General features: G+C 39.0%; 1 protein-coding gene across 7 annotated transcripts in view; it reads left to right on the forward strand.

The window, feature by feature from the left end:
• Positions 1 to 17,053, forward strand: part of COL11A1 (collagen type XI alpha 1 chain) — a 260,086-nt gene that overhangs the window by 81,273 nt on the left and 161,760 nt on the right. For all 7 annotated transcript variants that reach the window (XM_077452794.1, XM_077452798.1, XM_077452796.1 and 4 more), the window contains exon 5: positions 8,412 to 8,540. In XM_077452794.1, coding sequence (XP_077308920.1) covers positions 8,412 to 8,540 — 129 coding nt within the window. The remainder of the gene's footprint in view (positions 1 to 8,411; positions 8,541 to 17,053) is intronic.

Below are 17,053 nucleotides of genomic sequence, written 5' to 3' on the forward strand. Positions count from 1 at the left end.
CAGGAGACTCATTAGCAGCGGGAGCCATTTGCTCCTGTTGTTGTCAATTAAATCTTGTGAGGAGAGAGAGGGAGCATGTATGTAAAAACAAAACAAAAAAAAAAAAACCTTTACAATCACTTTAATAGCACTCCCAGCCTTTATCAAGTGACCCTGAAATTGCTGATTGGCCACGCATTAAAACATTAAAAACCATTAACTCTGAGTGTTATTTCTTGGACACCCTGTTGGAGCAAGCTCAACACATAATGTGACTAAAATAATACACTTCATGTTAATTAGCTGAATAAATAAATGGATTTCAAAATGACAAAAACAGAATTTGGAATGACACTACATTTCTACATGAACAAACAGCAGCTGTTTTTAAGCTGTTAGGTATTTTAAAGTGATACTAAAGTCTAATAAAAAAAAAAAATTATAATAAACATGTAATACTTACCTGCCCTATTTATCAGAGCATACTGGGTCCTCCTCTTCTTGGGTCCCACGCTGGCACTCCTGGCCCCTCCCTCCTGCTGTGTGTCCCCAGAGCAAGCAGCTTGCTATGGGGGCACTGAGTCAAGTCTCCGCTCTGTGTGTCCATTCAGACATGAAGCCTTGGTTTGTCCCCCTCTCTCTCGTGATTGGCTGACTGATTTTGATTGACAGCAGTGGAAGCCAATGGCGCTCAGTCCATGAGAAGCCCATGAGAAGGCACTCGTACACATCGCTGGAAAGGGATGGACCTCAGGTAAGTATTAGGGAACTGAGGGGGGCTGCTACACACATGAGTTTTTTTTATCTTAATGTATAGAATGCATTAAGATAAAACAACCTTCTGCCTTTACAACCACTTTGATGTCCAAAGTCTGGAAACAGGTGAACTTTAACCACCTCCCACCCGCTGTATAGACAAATTACAGGGGGCTCTCTTGTTCTGGGATGACATTATATTATGTCACTCCACTCTTGGTGTGCTTGCGCACTCACGGGGGAATGCAGCATGGTGATCCCTGGGACACGGCTCATCCCCGATCTCAATAAACAGCCAATGACGTGGCTCTTTAGCCATGCTTTTGGCTGTGTCCAATCACAGCTGATCACATGTAAACAAGGAAATGCTGGTTATCGGCTATCCTCCCCTCACACTGACAGAGTATGAGAAGATGAGAGCCGATCAGCGGCATTTCCTCACAGGGGAGGACTGCACAGATAATCAAGGCACTGATTATTAGTGCAGTACCAACAGTGCCCAGCAGTGATGCCAAACAGTGCCCAGCATTGCAGACGTTTTTTTACAAAATTTTCTAACAGAAACTAAGAAAAACTGCTTTCTTTTCAAAGTCTTTTTTTCTTCTTTTTAGCAAAAAAATAAGTAACCCAGTGGTGATTAAATACCACCAAAAGAAAGCTCTATCTGTCTCGACAAAATGATAACAATTTTTTTTATTTAAATCAAAATGTTTTTTGTTGAAACAAGTTCACCTAGGAAGTACACAAACTTTTCAGAGTACAGTAAATGATAACAATTTAATTTGGGTACAGTGTTACATGACCACACAATTGTCATTTAAAGTGTGACAGAGCTGAAAGCTCAAAATTGGCCTGGGCAGGAAGGGGGTGAAAGTGCCCAGAATTGAAGCTGTTAAAGAAAAGTAATGAAGTTAAATATGAATCATTGCATATTAGTATTTTATGTTTACCTCCTACAGTCTGCAAGTGGAAAGTGTAAGGCCAGAACAGCAGGATATTGGCTTAAACACACATACTGTATCTTAAGGCATCAGAGGAGGGATTCCTCCATACTCTTCTGCAAAGAGAGTTCTTTTTCAGTCTGCAGGTAAAGTGAGCAAATGCAGGAAGAAAGTGCTGCCCATTCTTATTAGAAAGCCCAAGATACTATGCAATGAGATATCATGAAAACCCCCTCTTTAAAATGTTTATTACTGAATTAAGATAGTGCCAAACATATGTACAAAATACAGATAAAATGCTTACATAAACTTGATACAAGCATATTTAAATTTTCAGAAATCTTCAAAAAAATAAAATGACTTAAAAAATAATGGCTAAAATGAAATGCCTAGTGATTAAAATTACACCTAAACCATTTAAAGAGTTAACATTTCCTTTTTTTGATAGGGCTAGTATAGTTTCCTGGCAGTGCAGGTGTTAATTTGATCATGTCTAGTGTATTTATTTAAACGTCTCGGATCTGGCACAGAAGGGCACTCAAGCTCCAAGTTGCAAAAAGCAGGGAGAAGTAATGAGTTTCCCAGAGATGAAATTTACAGGTCTCAGACGAGTATTTTTCCTGTATTTCTGTCCTGTAACATTCCTTCCTGATGAGGTTTAATCCACTCAGTGCAGCAGGGCAGAAGTAAGTAGAGAACACTTCGCACATGCCGAATTTAAAGAAGTAATTCCCAGTAGGGCCACAGAGTACCTAGGACTATGACATTTTAGGTGTCCAGTCCTTTACAAATGAGCGAACCTTGTACTACTAATCTGAAATCAGTTACCGTTTAGGATTGTGCAGAGGAAGTGGGTGTGCCACCACTCACGGATACAATTTTTCTTATTTAGCTCATTGCACACTCTGGATCTGGTGTTTTTGTTTTTGTTAGGTGTCTTATTAGGTTAGCTATAGACCAGCAGAAGAAATTAACAATGGTTCAACATTAAGATCATCTAAGGGCAGCTGCAGCAATGTTGGTGAAATGTCAATACAAATGTCAAATAAATGTCAATACAAAATCAATGTCAGTACAAGCACCATGGTGAGTTGAGTGAATTTTTGTGACCTTTAGTTTATGTAATTAATTTATATTTCACCCAGATTTTCTTCAGTGTTTTATAATGAACAAATCCCATCGGTTCCCACATGTGAAGGCAATTACAACACTATCCCTTGCCTATTTTTGGAAGGATTTCTTATCTGGTACTCAATCTCTATCTCTTTTTCCACCCAAGTTGACCTTTTTTCAGATGTAGTGACATCTATGAATAAACCTGACATTTAACTATCAAAAGCATTATGTTGCAGTAAACTTTTCACACAACCTATAAATGATTGCATTTGTAATTTTCAAAAAGGAACTGTACTATAAAGGCTTTGCCAAACAAAAGTTCGGCAAGGAGCACTGGAAAAATGCAGGTCACCACTAGAGCAGATAGAAAACAAGGCTGGTGTGATGTACAGTGTGGAAAAATGCACCATGTCTGGAAGACACTGCATGTCACCGCGCAGCAACGCAATTCGTCACGCTGCTGTGCAGCTACATGAATGAGGTGTCACTATGGGGTTTATTTAGTAAAGTTGGAGAATGCAAAATTAAGCTGACTTCTGCATAGAAACCAGTCTGTTTCTAAGTTCAGCTTGTTCAATTAAGTTTTGGCAATACAACCTGGAAGCCAATTGGCTTCTGTGCAGAAGTGAGCCTGATTTTGCACTCTCCAGCTTTAGTAAATAAAGCCATATGTGACATTTAAAATAAAGTTACAAAAACAAGGAAAAAATGTACCACTCCCTACCACGGCTGACACTAGCATGTATAGTAATGTAGCACCCTGGTACTAAACAGGGCTGATAATAAATATAATTGTGCTAGGTGGTAATTAGCCTGGCTAATTGATAGTTTGATCCTCTAATTTCTGTCCTTAGCCTGAGTTTAATTGGTAGTCTCTCTCTTCTGTCAATAGGTGGCACTGTTGCCTTTGACATTAGGATGATGACTTACAGTAAATTCAGGTGATGGGTAAATAAGTTGTCTCAGCCAATCAGCAGAAGTTTCTTTTGGCCGCTGTGCTCGCTGGGATAGGCTATTTATTCAGGAGAAGTCAGTTGGGTTTTTTCCTAGCTGCTAGGCCTGAAGCCCGAGGCCTATCCAGAAGCAAAGAAGAAGCAGCAAAGTTTAAGCCCGAAGCCTGGGGCAGAATCGCGTGTGTTAGAGGGTTGAGCCCAAGGGGAGCCTGTTCGTTGCCAGAGGTAAAGTAGAAGCAGTTGCCAGAGGGATGACCACTCCTGTTACCAGGGGTAAGTTTGGAAGGGATGCAGTTCTGAAGAAGTACCAGAGCAGACACTTCAGCAGCCAGGGACGGTGAAGTAAGTGGGAAAGCTTCAGTGGAGACTCATCCAGGAATACGGAAGATATCTGTGAGTAAAGCTTGAAGGAGTACAGCAGGAAACTGTAAGTAAGGCCTGAAGATAAGTACAGCGATTAGCTGTGGGTGAAGCTTAAGGGATCCAGCAGGTAGCTGAGAGTCTAAGAAGTCTAGTAAGAGACAGCAAGATGAACTTAATGATCTACAGTGGGATACTGTGTGTTAAGCTGGAAGATCTAAAGGGGGATACTGTGAGTTAAACTGGAAGAACTACAGTAGGATACTGTGGGAGAAGTTGTTGCTATAAGTTACAGTTGCTACAAGATACAGATTGCTGCATTAAGCTTAAAGGTCCTTCATCTGTATTGCTGGCTGCCTAGTTCTATTTTTGTCCACAGAGTTTGCCTAATTGCTATTGCATTTGCCTAAGGGTGTCCTGAGCCCTATCCCCCTCTTCCACCATTCCTGTTAAGAGAAATAAAACTCTCGTTGTTAATTTTTACAAAAAGTGACTGCCGCCCAATCTTTTCACCTTACACCTCACCCACTATACCTAGTAACCTGCACCCTGAGGAGGAATGTCAGTTCTCTCTGGCTCTGGGGGTCACCATCAGGCCCTTGGAAGCCGGGTTGACTGCTGCAGTAAAATGTTGCATTTTACCATGCAGGCTAGTATGTATTTAGCCTTACTATGCTATCTTTCACACTGTGTCTTTGTGTGGAGGTGGCCATCTTGACAGAGGAGCAGCGCCTTACTTTCTTATGCCTGAGCTGTCCTCCTGATGACTGCTAGAGTAAGGATCAAGAAGCAGCAAAAGATGTAGAGACAGCTCAGGTCCACACACTTACTGAAGCATAAGCAGGGAGATCCTTGCACTGCAAATCCTCAGGTACAAACTCCTCTCCAGCAAACCCAACAGTAAGTGGCACAGTCGAGATATCACTCCTAATTTTGTGAGAATATCATTTAGAGGAAGCGATGCCTAAAGCTGGCCATACATGGATAGAAATCTGGATGGTTTAGCAGGGCCCGACCGAATTGCGATCCATGTATGGGCACTGTGGTTGTACAGAAGTCGATCTACAAGTCAGCTTCTGTGCAACCGCCTTGTGAGATTTCCCCCGCTTGATCACTGCTGCAGGCTATAGCCTACAAATCTGATCACTTTATTTTGACAGGGATATCTTCCCGCTGTCAGAATGCTATACCTCAACGTCAAGGATTCCCTCATCCACATCGAATGTGTGGATGGGGGGATCGGGTCAGTTTTTTTTTTCCAACCGTATGGTTGAATTTAATAAAATTGTATCATCTGTGGGCTGCCTTAGATGATCTCATGCTGCTATACCACTATTAGGTTATAGCACAAATGTGCCTAGACACAGTCGCTTGACTGAAATTTTAAGGAGGAATGCAAAGCAAAAAGGAGACTTTTCAGGGCACTTCTTGGGTAAACTTAGCATGTATAGATTTATAGATGTTATATAGGAAATCTTCACTTTTTTGAGCTCCAGTCTACTTTAAGTGCTAGAAATTAACAATCTATCCTTAGTCACTGCATATACTACAGTTTATGTATTTTAAAATCTTCTATTCTACTATACTGTCAATTAAAGCCTCCTTTGTATACTCTGTGTGTTTGTTATACGCATATTTGATATGTGACCTCCACTATGTGATGAATCAGTGTACAAGGGAGCTTAGAACTCTGTATGATCTGTAATACACTGACACCTGTGTTACATTGCCTGATATCGTCTATTCAGATGAATTTACACTGCATGCGCTCTGTATTGAAGTACTGCCTGCTGATAGTTCTTTGTACTGTATCATCTGGCGAGATCGAAACTACTAAAACACTTCTTGTCCCCTAAGCTGGTATTGTTCATACTGCAATGTGACTTATGGATTGCGGGTTGTAATACAAGTAGGGTTCCAGTACCTGCTACTACTGTATATATTTCATTAGGAATTATGGGTTAAGAATGCTGTGACCAATGCCACGTTTCAGTAGTATTGATCTGTGCCTGTTTAATGTCTCAGACATAGATATTTATTGGAGACGGGATCCTACACTGTGCTTTGTTGTTATCTATCTGAATATAAAAAAGTCCTGGGACTCATCTACACAATTCACCAAAATATGACTTTTTTTTTATCTGTCATGATAGAAACCTCCCTGCTGCAACATTTGGCCCACTTTTGTGAAAATGCTAGCTGAATGGTTGTCATCCTGACCCTCTGGGTTCATGTCTTCCGAGACTTTAACTGGAAAAAATCTGCAGATGGGGTGTTCTGACTTTACCTTCTGCACATGTTTTCTGGGCCCTTAACAGTAGTGAAGCCAGACAATCAGCCTGACAGCCAAGCTACAAGCTTTGTTATAAAGAGTTCAGCAACATCAGCCTCCATATTTGTCAGGTTTTCTTTAAAGTAGAACTAAAGCCAAAACTTTTTTTTTTTTTAATGTTGGATAAAGTAACGGGGGTTATAACCCCTGCCGGTTTTTTGGGGGAGATTTCTTTTCACTTTCTGTTTCCTAGCCACAGCAGGAAGTGAGATGAAATACCTTCAAAGTGAAGGAAACGCCTAGTTGTCAACAGGGTCACCAGAACTTGTGTCCTCCTCTATTCCTGTTTTGGTGGGTATTCAAAAGGTGTATACAGCTTCACTGTATACAAAAAGTTGAGTAAACATTAAAGCGGAACTTCACTTCCCCTCCTCTTTTTTTTATTCCCTTTTTGGGTGCATTCATACCTGTGAATGCTCCTGCACTCTGATTAGATGTGAGAACCCCAGTGGGGGTTTCTGTGATTAGCTATGGAAGGCAACCCCATTGAAACAATGGGAGGCTGCTGTCTCCTGCACTAACTGTGGCCCACCCGCATGTAAGCTCACATTCAGTGATTACTTGCAAGTGATCGGCCATGGATGCTGGATGAGCGATTAAATGCAAGTGACCATGATTAGCTGCAAGAAATGGCAGCTTCCTGTTTCTTTTAATGGGACTGCCTCCTTCAGCTAATTGTGGCACCTCCGCTAGAGTTTTCCCATCTAATTGCATGTGCAAGTGCAAATGCACCCTTACTTAATATATAGGGTTCTCTTCAGAAAACATATGGACCTGTCCAGTGAATTCAGCCATCTCCTGACGCTCTACTGCCACAGTCTGGGCTCCACCCCACAATTTTCCCTTTCTATGTCATCCAGAGCCGACTGACTCTTCTTAGTTCTTGCAGCCAGCCTCTGATGTTGTGCCACCACATACACCCTTCAGCACTGGGTGCCAGTTCTCATTGATCCTTGACTAGGCATGAATAATGATGAGGGAAGGACAGAGAGGAGTAAAAACAACATTTTTTTTATATTGCAAGGGAGTCATTTTTTTTAAGTGAATGTCACCTAAGGTGTCAATTGTCTGTAGCAAAAGGTCACATAAGTCTTTGTCTGCCAATATTCACTTTATGTGTAGGCCACTCTCTAAATACATGGGGTCATACACACCCATTGATGTGTGTGAGATTGTAAACCCCACATCAGTTTGTGTATGGGACTTTTATAGTATTGATAAACATATATTTGAAGCTTTGTCTGAAAGAAATTGCAGTAGAATTTGTATCTAGCTCTAGATGTCCTGGAAATAGGAAAGTAAAAGTGTAGGTTGCCTTCCGTTCTTAGGGTGCCAGGGACTTTAGAAAACATGTGAGCTAAATTAGAATATTATTGCTTTCATATCAGATTGTGGGGGTGTGTTTCTTGTGGGCCTAGGAAATATTTCCTTTTTGGCTCTTCGTTAAAATTGACTTAAGACTGATGACTGCCATACAGTTAGAGAAGGGCTCTCTGCTCTGACCACATGGTGGCACTATTAGGTTAACATCTGAAATCATTTTCCTCTGAAGGCACAGTGTGCGTCTTGTATATTAAGCATTAGAAATGCAGAGAGCAATAACAATTACAGAGGCAGAAAAAATAAACAAGGTAAAAATTTCCATGAAAAATGTAGAATTCAACTTACATTGTGTGCAGCTACTGGCACTTTTTCTCTGTAATGGATATTTGCATGCTGCAGGTATTTTGTATTTTAATTTTCCATTGCTGCATATTACACTTCTTGCTTGTGCATTATGTATATGTCTTTTTTTATGGAATTGATTTGTGGGATTATTTCATGCAATTAAATGTCTTCAGTCAGTATCATAAGTGTAATATAAGGATATCTTTCAGCATTTTTAGCTTGCTTAAAGCTCTAGCATTCATATGTTATGCTAATTTGAGCAGCCAAGACAAAATAACAAACTTGTTTTTGAATGATTTGTTACAGGGTGACATCCAGCAGCTACTGATTATTGACGACCCCAAAGCTGCGTATGACTACTGTGAACATTATATGACGGACTGTGACAAGCCAACACACCATATGCCCCAAGCTCAGGATCCACAAGTGGATGAGGTGAGAAGTAATGGTGTTCTTCCATTATATAATATAGATCGGGATTACTGGGATTATCTTTGTGTTGGGTGGAGATAAAGCAAGGAAAAAAACAATTGGCGATATAGATGTACGAGGATTACTGGGATATTAAAAAAGAAAAACTGTTGCTGTCCTATATATATTAAAAACAAAAAAAATCGAGCATATAAATATATTGTAACATGTCCCTTCAATTGCCTAAATTCATACAAATACATTATTGGAGCTTTAAAACCACAATTTAAAATTGTTAAAGTGGACCTAGCAGGATCTAGGTCCACTCATAAAGCCACTAATTCCAAAATGAACAGAAAAAAGTTTAATGTGTTTTTACCATACCCCCAATGTTTCCCATTGCTGGGTAGGGCATCACCAAGCTGGTAAATGATTAGTACCATTATTCCAATCCAGTTAAAGTGTGTCTCCTTGTAAGGTTTGACCTGCTGGTCATTCCTCAGGATCTCATTGGAAGGAGTGTGCAATCACCCTTACCTAGGCACCACCAGCAGAAGACAATGGTTAGGTAAGTATATATTCAAATATTTTTAACAGCTATATTTTAGAATTTTTGCAGCCAGCTATTTTTTTCAGGGGGACCAGATGTTATAAGGGATCTCATATTTTACTGCAAGGTCTGCTTTATATTCTCTGTTTTATAACCACAAAAACATTATTTATTTACTGATGAGATTAATAAAAATGTGTTTTCTCTTCATATTTTATCTAATCTTTTTAAATGTAATTTTTATATAATCGGAATGTACTGTGAAGCAGTTGTATTTAACCTAATATTTGTCACAGGTTTATATATATCTGAAGCAATGGATGGAATCCCTACTAATAAAGACATTTTGATATACAAGCATGTACACAATTGTATTACACAGCTAGCAGTCTATCTCTTTGACATTATGCCACTTGTGTAATGTGACTCTAACATATGAGCCACATAAAACATAATACAGTTAGATAAGTGTGCTGCGATTCCAGAAAGGCTCCCCAATTTTACATGGTCTTATCTTTTCTTGTATATAAAATGATCCTCATCACAGGATGAGGAATACATTCTTAGTTGTTGTATTGCCCAGATGGTCTGGTGATTCATACACTTGTTCACTTTAAAGCAGCGTTAAACCCAAAACTGAAAATGTGATATATTGCAGCTTACCAATCATTAGATCTGATAGCTGCATGAGTTTTATTTTTATAGTCTTTCCCCCTCTAATTTCCCCTGCTTATCTGGTCAGTAATACACCTTGTATTAAATTGCCACCACTCTGGATGAAGGTGTACAGGGGCACATCATAGCAGAATTGTGCGTCTACGAGGAGGAGAGTGTTAGATGTACTAGTAGATTAAAATAAACAAACATAATAAAGCCAAACTCCAGCTAATACTTTATAGGCAGTTACAGCAAACACTTGTTTTTCTTTTTGGAATAAAAGAGTTTACATAAATCAATAAAAGCTGATCGTTGTAAGCACCTCTGTCAGCAGTAAATGGTTTGTCTCATCTCTGAAACTGCTACATCTGCACTGCAGCTTGTTCTTTTGAAAAACAACAGACTTACTGGTCATCACCAGCTGAAGATAAAGGAAAGAAAGCTAGTGTGGTGAACATATCTGAGAATTGGTAAACTGCAATACAATGTTTGATTTTGGGGTTAATACTGCGTTAACTGATTACATTCCATACATTCCATACAAAACAAACAATCTTTGATGAAGCTTGAAAAGATCCTTTTAAATGCACTGACTAAAGCATGAGGAAAACATAAAATTTAAAATATTTGTAATAACCTAACATAACTCTGCTGCATTGGCCCCCAGAACCCTTCTTTAGAATATGATACTGTTCCAATTTAAGGTGAATCGTGAAAAAGCAATAAAAGCACTTTTAAACAAGCACTTATGCATCTTTGTAACTACAGGTATTGTGTTGAAATTCATTTTCAAAGTTCACAACCCAAGCAGTAAAATGAATTTTCCTTTTGGGTATATGAACATGACCACAATGAAATTACTAATCATTTATGCAGGATCTCGCTGCCAAAGACTGCCAGTTGAGATCCTGTGTAAAAAAGGCATAAAGTGTTCTGTAAAGTGCATACGTTTACATACGTATTGATGCATAATGTCCATATAGCATTAAGATGCATACAATTCTGTTTCCATTGCATTAATTGTATGCATGATAATATATTTATACGTGTCTATATGTATACATGCATAAATTACTGACCACAGATGCAGATTATTCTATTGATTTTAAGAATCTTAATGCAGTGCAAGTTTATTGATCTTTGCACACTGCGTGAATGGCCTCATAGAAAATGATAGAACTACATCCACTGAAAAAAAAACAGTACTGATAAAAAAAATAAAAATAAGAACTGGAACCCTTTCTCTTATTCTTTATTGTTGCAATTGTCCATTCAAAACCCACAGCTGATGTTTCTAAACTGTTAGAAACTAACTAAAACTGCTTAAAGCCCCTTGCACACTCGGGTGGTGGGTGCATCGCCGCAAAATTTTTAGTGCCACTTTACCATCAATTTTCGCTTCCCCCCCCGCTAGCGAATGTGAAAGGGTTAAAAGGGTAAAGCTGCACTGCCCCATTGATTTCAATGGGCAGCAGCAGTGAAGGAGCGGTGTATACACCGCACCTTCATCACTTCAAAGATGCTGCTTGCAGGATTTTTTTTTGTAATGCCCTGTAAGCGCACCGCTCTAGTGTGAAAGCACTTGGGCTTTTACACTGGAGAGATAGGATATGCTCTTTACTATTTTTAGCGCTGTAGTACCTGTAAAGCTCCTCCGTGTGAAAGAGGTCTTAGCGTCATTGTTGTGATTTTTTAAAGTGAAAGGGATGGTTTGTTTTAAAGATCTTTCATTGCTTGTTATGATTTTGTAGATAATTTATGGTCCATAGTCTGGACATAGGTGCACTTTAAATATTTCAAAATGGCAGCTCAAACACACATATAGTTTTAAAGCAAATTATGGCATACAAGAAAGGAACACATTGAGCAAAGGTTTTACTGTTAACGGCTTTCTGCCCACATAATGTGTATGTGCCGCGGCAAAGCAGGTGGGATTTAACAGCCTCATACCACACAAATGTGTCCATGGACAGCTGTGTCCCTGGTGTATTCACTATGCACTCCCAGCACAGTCATAGACAGCTCTCTGTCTCTAGTTGTGATCGGGAGATGGCTGATCATGTGATCACTAAAACAGTTATGTCAGGATTGGGAAGTCTGTTCTTCTCTCTCAGTGTAAAGACCCACTGAAAGGGGTGCTTGAGCTGGACGGGAAAGGGATAAATTTGCCCCCAAAGCAATTGTACGATGAAATAGCACAGTATAACATTAGTAATTTGAAAAGAAAATTAACTATATTTAAAGGTAAAACTTGTATAATTTTGGATATGAATAGTATTGCTTGAGTTATTTTTCTTTTTTCTGTCATTTGTTTCATTTCCTGCCTCAACAAGTGAGAGGCGATATCTCTATGGCAATGCCAAGTACACACGGGCCTAATGTCAGGGCCGAGGCAGTTCAATTAAAACCGTACGGTATTCGGTTCGTGTGTATGGCAGCCGGTCTGACATAACCCGGCCATTTGGCAGTCTTCTGTCATACCAGCATGCTGGAAAAAACAGCAGCCACCCCACTCCCGATCAGTGCTCTTAGCCAATGTCTGAGAGCACTGACTAGAGTGTTCTGTGGGGGGGCGCCCCCCCCCAGCAGAACACAGCAACTCAGAGGGAGAGATGACAGTACTAACGTTGGATCGTTAATACAGTGGTTCCAACCAAAGATGTCAATTTTTTTTCCGCTAGGTTGAATGAAAAAAAAATATTAGTGCTTACCAGACTTTAGAGAAATCCATCGAGTAGACACTTTTCACTATTAGTTTTCCCCCTTTTTTTTTTGTACCGGTAAATAGAATTTCCCTTACCTTAACTTTCAGTAACAATGGTCTTCTGGAAAACGAAACATGGTGAATCTTCCCAGCACAGACATGGACAGGTTGACAAGGTTTCTAACCCCCGTCACTCTCTTCAAATTAGAATAAAATGCCTAGGTACTTTACCTTGAATGGGAATCCCATGCATTTTTAATTGCATGGAAAGCATAGTGCTACCAGATTAGCGTAGGTATGATCTAATGGATCTTAAACTGTAATATGATTTGCATACATTAATAAGTCAAGAAAAGTGCATTAAAGAACCACTGGTGTGAACAACCCTTAAAGTATTTGAATGGCTATGTCTTGCGTGTCGTTATTTGCAGCTCTAATCAGTAAATCCAAAGGCCATTCTGCTTCAGAAAACTTCCTGCCTTAAGTAAAGAAGGAAGTTTGACTGAGAAATGAATATAAATGTTCTAGCCACAAGACCCCATGCTGTCTCCACGTCTAGTCTAGGCCTCCTTGCATTCTACTTAAAATGAGAACCATGTGTTCTTGCCATGGGAGACCTCTCTAGGGGCCCCAGCTTCTGAAATGTACAATCCATTGATACACACATCCCTCAGAGCTACTGTGTAACATGATAATGCTGCTTTTTGTGGAAAAAAAAGGAGAGCTGAGATCATAGTGGAAATATGCTGAGGCATTAAGGGAAAATATATATTTGAAAAAAAAAATCACCTCTGATGCATTTTCCAGACAATGTCTCTATACTGCTGTAATTTGTGGTTTCAGACTAATGTTAACCATTTCATCATTCATAACACAATGGTAAAAGTTCCTATAAAACACAGTAGGATTTATAGTTCAGAAATACTACTGACCAGATTCCACTTTAGGCAGTAAATACTGATTATTATATAATTAAATTATTCTTTTTTGCAATTAGTGAGTCAGTTTAAGCAATGGCAAAAAATGCAGTAATCCCTTGTCAGGGATCAGCAGCATGCAAGATGCTAAATTACAGTATCTGTAATGGTAAAAAAATATATATATATATTTTTGGATAGAGTTGGTGAGAGGTAGGTTTTTATTGCTATCTGTTTCCCCACTGGAGAGATCCACCACTCTAGTTTTCCTGGTGACCATTGTCTCTAAGACAGAAAGTAAGTTATGATCCTAGAATTTAGAGTATTCATGAGAGCAAAACTGGAGGGTAATAGTGGCAGCTGTCTAAGATAAAAAATCTATTCACTTTGAGAAGATTGCCTCTCATTTCCTGTTGCATCTCCAAACAGGAAGTGCAGGTAAATCTCCCCAAAAGTACACAAAAAAAGAAAACACAAATAGGGGCTTTAACCCTTTCCTGCTCTAAAACTAAAAGAAAAATCTGTTTAGCTATACATACACTTTAAAGATGAATTCCAGGCATGGTATATTTTTAAATTGTTACTTAAAAGAGAAGTTTGGGAATACTTACCTAGCTGGATGTAGCATTGGTCTGATGCTGCATCTGTTCCTTGCTGGCTCTAACACTGAACGATCAAACACCACTGCTTGCTCGTTGCTGGTTCTTAAAGCTCTCTGAGCAGAGAGTTGGTGATTGTCAATCAAAGGCTCTCTGCTCTGCCCCCCTCCTTCCTGCACTGACTAGAGGGGTGGGAGGGGCCGGGCTGGGTCCAGGCATGTGGGCGGATCCAGAGAATATGGTCACAATCTTTCCCAAGCCTGGTCTGGCTCTGTGACGTCAGCTGACAGTGGGCTGCAGCCTGCTGTCTGCTAAAAACAGGTCACAGGAGTGCAGAACGAACTGCACTCCTGTGATCCACAGGAGAAATACAGCCAAACATGCTCTGGCTGTACTTTTCCTTTAAGTAGTTATGTACAGGTATATACCATACCTGGCCAATGCCCCTGGAAAATGTAAATCACTAAAGTAGAAACTGCTACTTCAGTGATCTCCGATTGCTTTTGGGTCCCATGCTGATGCATTTTCAATACAGGAGGTCAACTGCTTGGCACCAGTGTCATTCAGAGATTCCTTTGCATTTTCTGAATGAAAGTGTTCTCTGATTGGATGAGGCGGAGAGTGTGAGATTACCGCCACTCTCCTCCTCCTCATTCAATCAGAGCTTGGGTTATCGCCATTGATTTACTAAAGGGGTATAGATTGTCCACTCAAAAAAGTGAATGCTCTTTTACCTTAGCCCACACGATGAATCGTAGAAGGAAATTCATTCAATCATGTGTAAGCAAAGACTTTGTTTTCTTAATTTCCCTCCCACATGATAGTGATCAGAATAAACATTGCTTTACTTCTCTAACTAAGCTTTGCAAAGTGAGCATCCTCTATTGCTTTAATAAACGGTTCCCACCAAGTTCTGTAAACAGTAGGCTTCATTCAGTACAGCTAAAAGCTCAAATAGCTGATTATGTGAAAAATAGACTATGACTCCACCTGCTGGCTGGATAGAAGACTGCATGCTATTTGTATGCATAATTGTATATATAACAAAATTATATATAAAGTACTGTGCAAAACTTTTAGGCAGGTGTAAAACAAAATGCTATAAATTTAGAATGCTTTCAGAAATAGAAGTCTTAATTTATTTTTATTTATTTATTTTTATTTTTAACAATTAAAAAAAAAGTAAATGAACAGAAGAGAAATCCAAATCAAATCAATGTTTGGTGTGACTACCCTTTATGCACATGGTTTTTGAAGGAACTCGGCAGGTAGTTGAGTATTTGTGAAAGCATTTTCACTTTATATGTATTTTACATTTGTTTTTAAACCATTCAATGTTCCATTTTTATTGGACATGATCTGTGAGATCTTTTTCACAATAAAACTTCCATACTGTCGTGAAAATTAAAGCTGACATAGAAGAAGAGTGTTCAGTATATAACTTACCTCAGGACACACTAGCAAGGTGGAAGTCAGCAGAAGGCATCAATGAGCACTGCTGGGCACACAAGACGTCAACACTCACAAAAGTGTCAGTTTCCCAGCAGACTACAGGAGAGGATTCCTCCTCAGTCGAGCAATGTTTACTGGCGGGATCACCACTTGGGGTGAATATTTACAGGAATATACTTTTGGCAATTAAAATTTTTGAGACAGGGTCACTTTAAAGGCATTAAAGTCCTTTATTAATTTAACAATATTAAGTGACTATTACATTTTTGGGTGTAATAAATATATTTTATGGTTGTGATACGATCATTTTTTGATTGCACTAATTGTATATCTCAATGCAGCAAAAGTCATAAGTTCAGAAAAGTTATGCACCGAAATTACTGATGCCGAAATACCTCTGCCAAAAACTAATATGGCAATTTTTAGAAGCCATAAGCGAAAGTCCCAAAGCTTAATCCTGAGCCAGAATTCTGGCTGGTTATTTGTATCAGTGATTTTATTTTGGTAGCTGCCAGCTTGTGTAGATCAACATGTTACTCCACAATTCTCTTGGCTCCTCAATCTGTGCTAGGTAGTGATATATGTTTCAGACTGCCGACAAAACAGAAATGCCAACTGTCATTTTCTTTTTTTTTGGTATCAGAAAAACCTTTGCTCAACCATATGTTCAGAATTAGTTTTAGACAAACAAGCTGAGCACTAGGAGCTGGACACTGGGATTATCGTGTTCCCTTTAGCCATGGATTATGTAGTTATTCTATTTGATATCAGCCTGTTCTGTACACATTAAAATTAATATTAAAATTATAGTGATACTGTCAGGTCAGAGCCAAATTTAACTTCAGAAATGATGAAGCTGCCAGTATATGCTTAAGCAGAAGGCTACAGTAACCTAAGGCAAGTGAGCAGAAATAACATTTCATTATTATCATTACAGTCAAATGTGATTGGGTGTATTTAACTACAGGCCTTTAAATTTGTTTTTTGGCCTTCACACTGCCTTAGGCTCCATGCACACTAACATTTTTTATAAGCTCCAAAAATGCTAGAAAAAAAACAGGGGATAAAAAAACACTAATAATAGCATTTTTTGTGCCAGCCTCTAGTAGTGTTTTAGTAGCATTTTATTAGCATTTTTATAGTAGCGTTTTCACAGTAGAAAAAAAAAAAGCTGTTAAAAGCATTTTAGTAGCATTTAGGAACATTTAGCTTTTGTTTTTGTTTTTTTTGTTTTCTGCCAGGAAAAACGCCATCAAAAACTCTACAAAAACATTTTTTTTATCATTACTGACTTATATTTAAAGGTGCAGGCTTCTCAGTTATCATCCTAATCCTGGCTCCTTTTCAGCATGTTGCATCAGTAACCCACTAGGTACTAAAAGCAAGTTCAGGATGACAACTCTTGAGTCGACGCCTTTAAAATCCAGCAATCATTGCTCCCATACATGGATTATCACAGGTTGTCTTTAGCAAATAAATGCCTTCAAGTTAGTATAACAGGAGTTTGTTTAGGTAGACAGATAACCACAATTATGGAAATCCATGTGCACAAATATGATGGCACAAAGTAGATCCCACAACTTTCATGTTTTTTTTGTTGTATATAGACACTGAAAAGTGTTCCGCATACTAGCATCCTTGTTAGATTTGATCAAACA

The sequence above is a fragment of the Lithobates pipiens genome, unplaced genomic scaffold (genome assembly GCF_037356315.1).
Source record: "Lithobates pipiens isolate NorthernLeopardFrog02 unplaced genomic scaffold, aLitPip1_a1.2 Scaffold_23, whole genome shotgun sequence".
In the NCBI taxonomy this organism is placed as follows: Eukaryota; Metazoa; Chordata; class Amphibia; order Anura; family Ranidae; genus Lithobates; species Lithobates pipiens.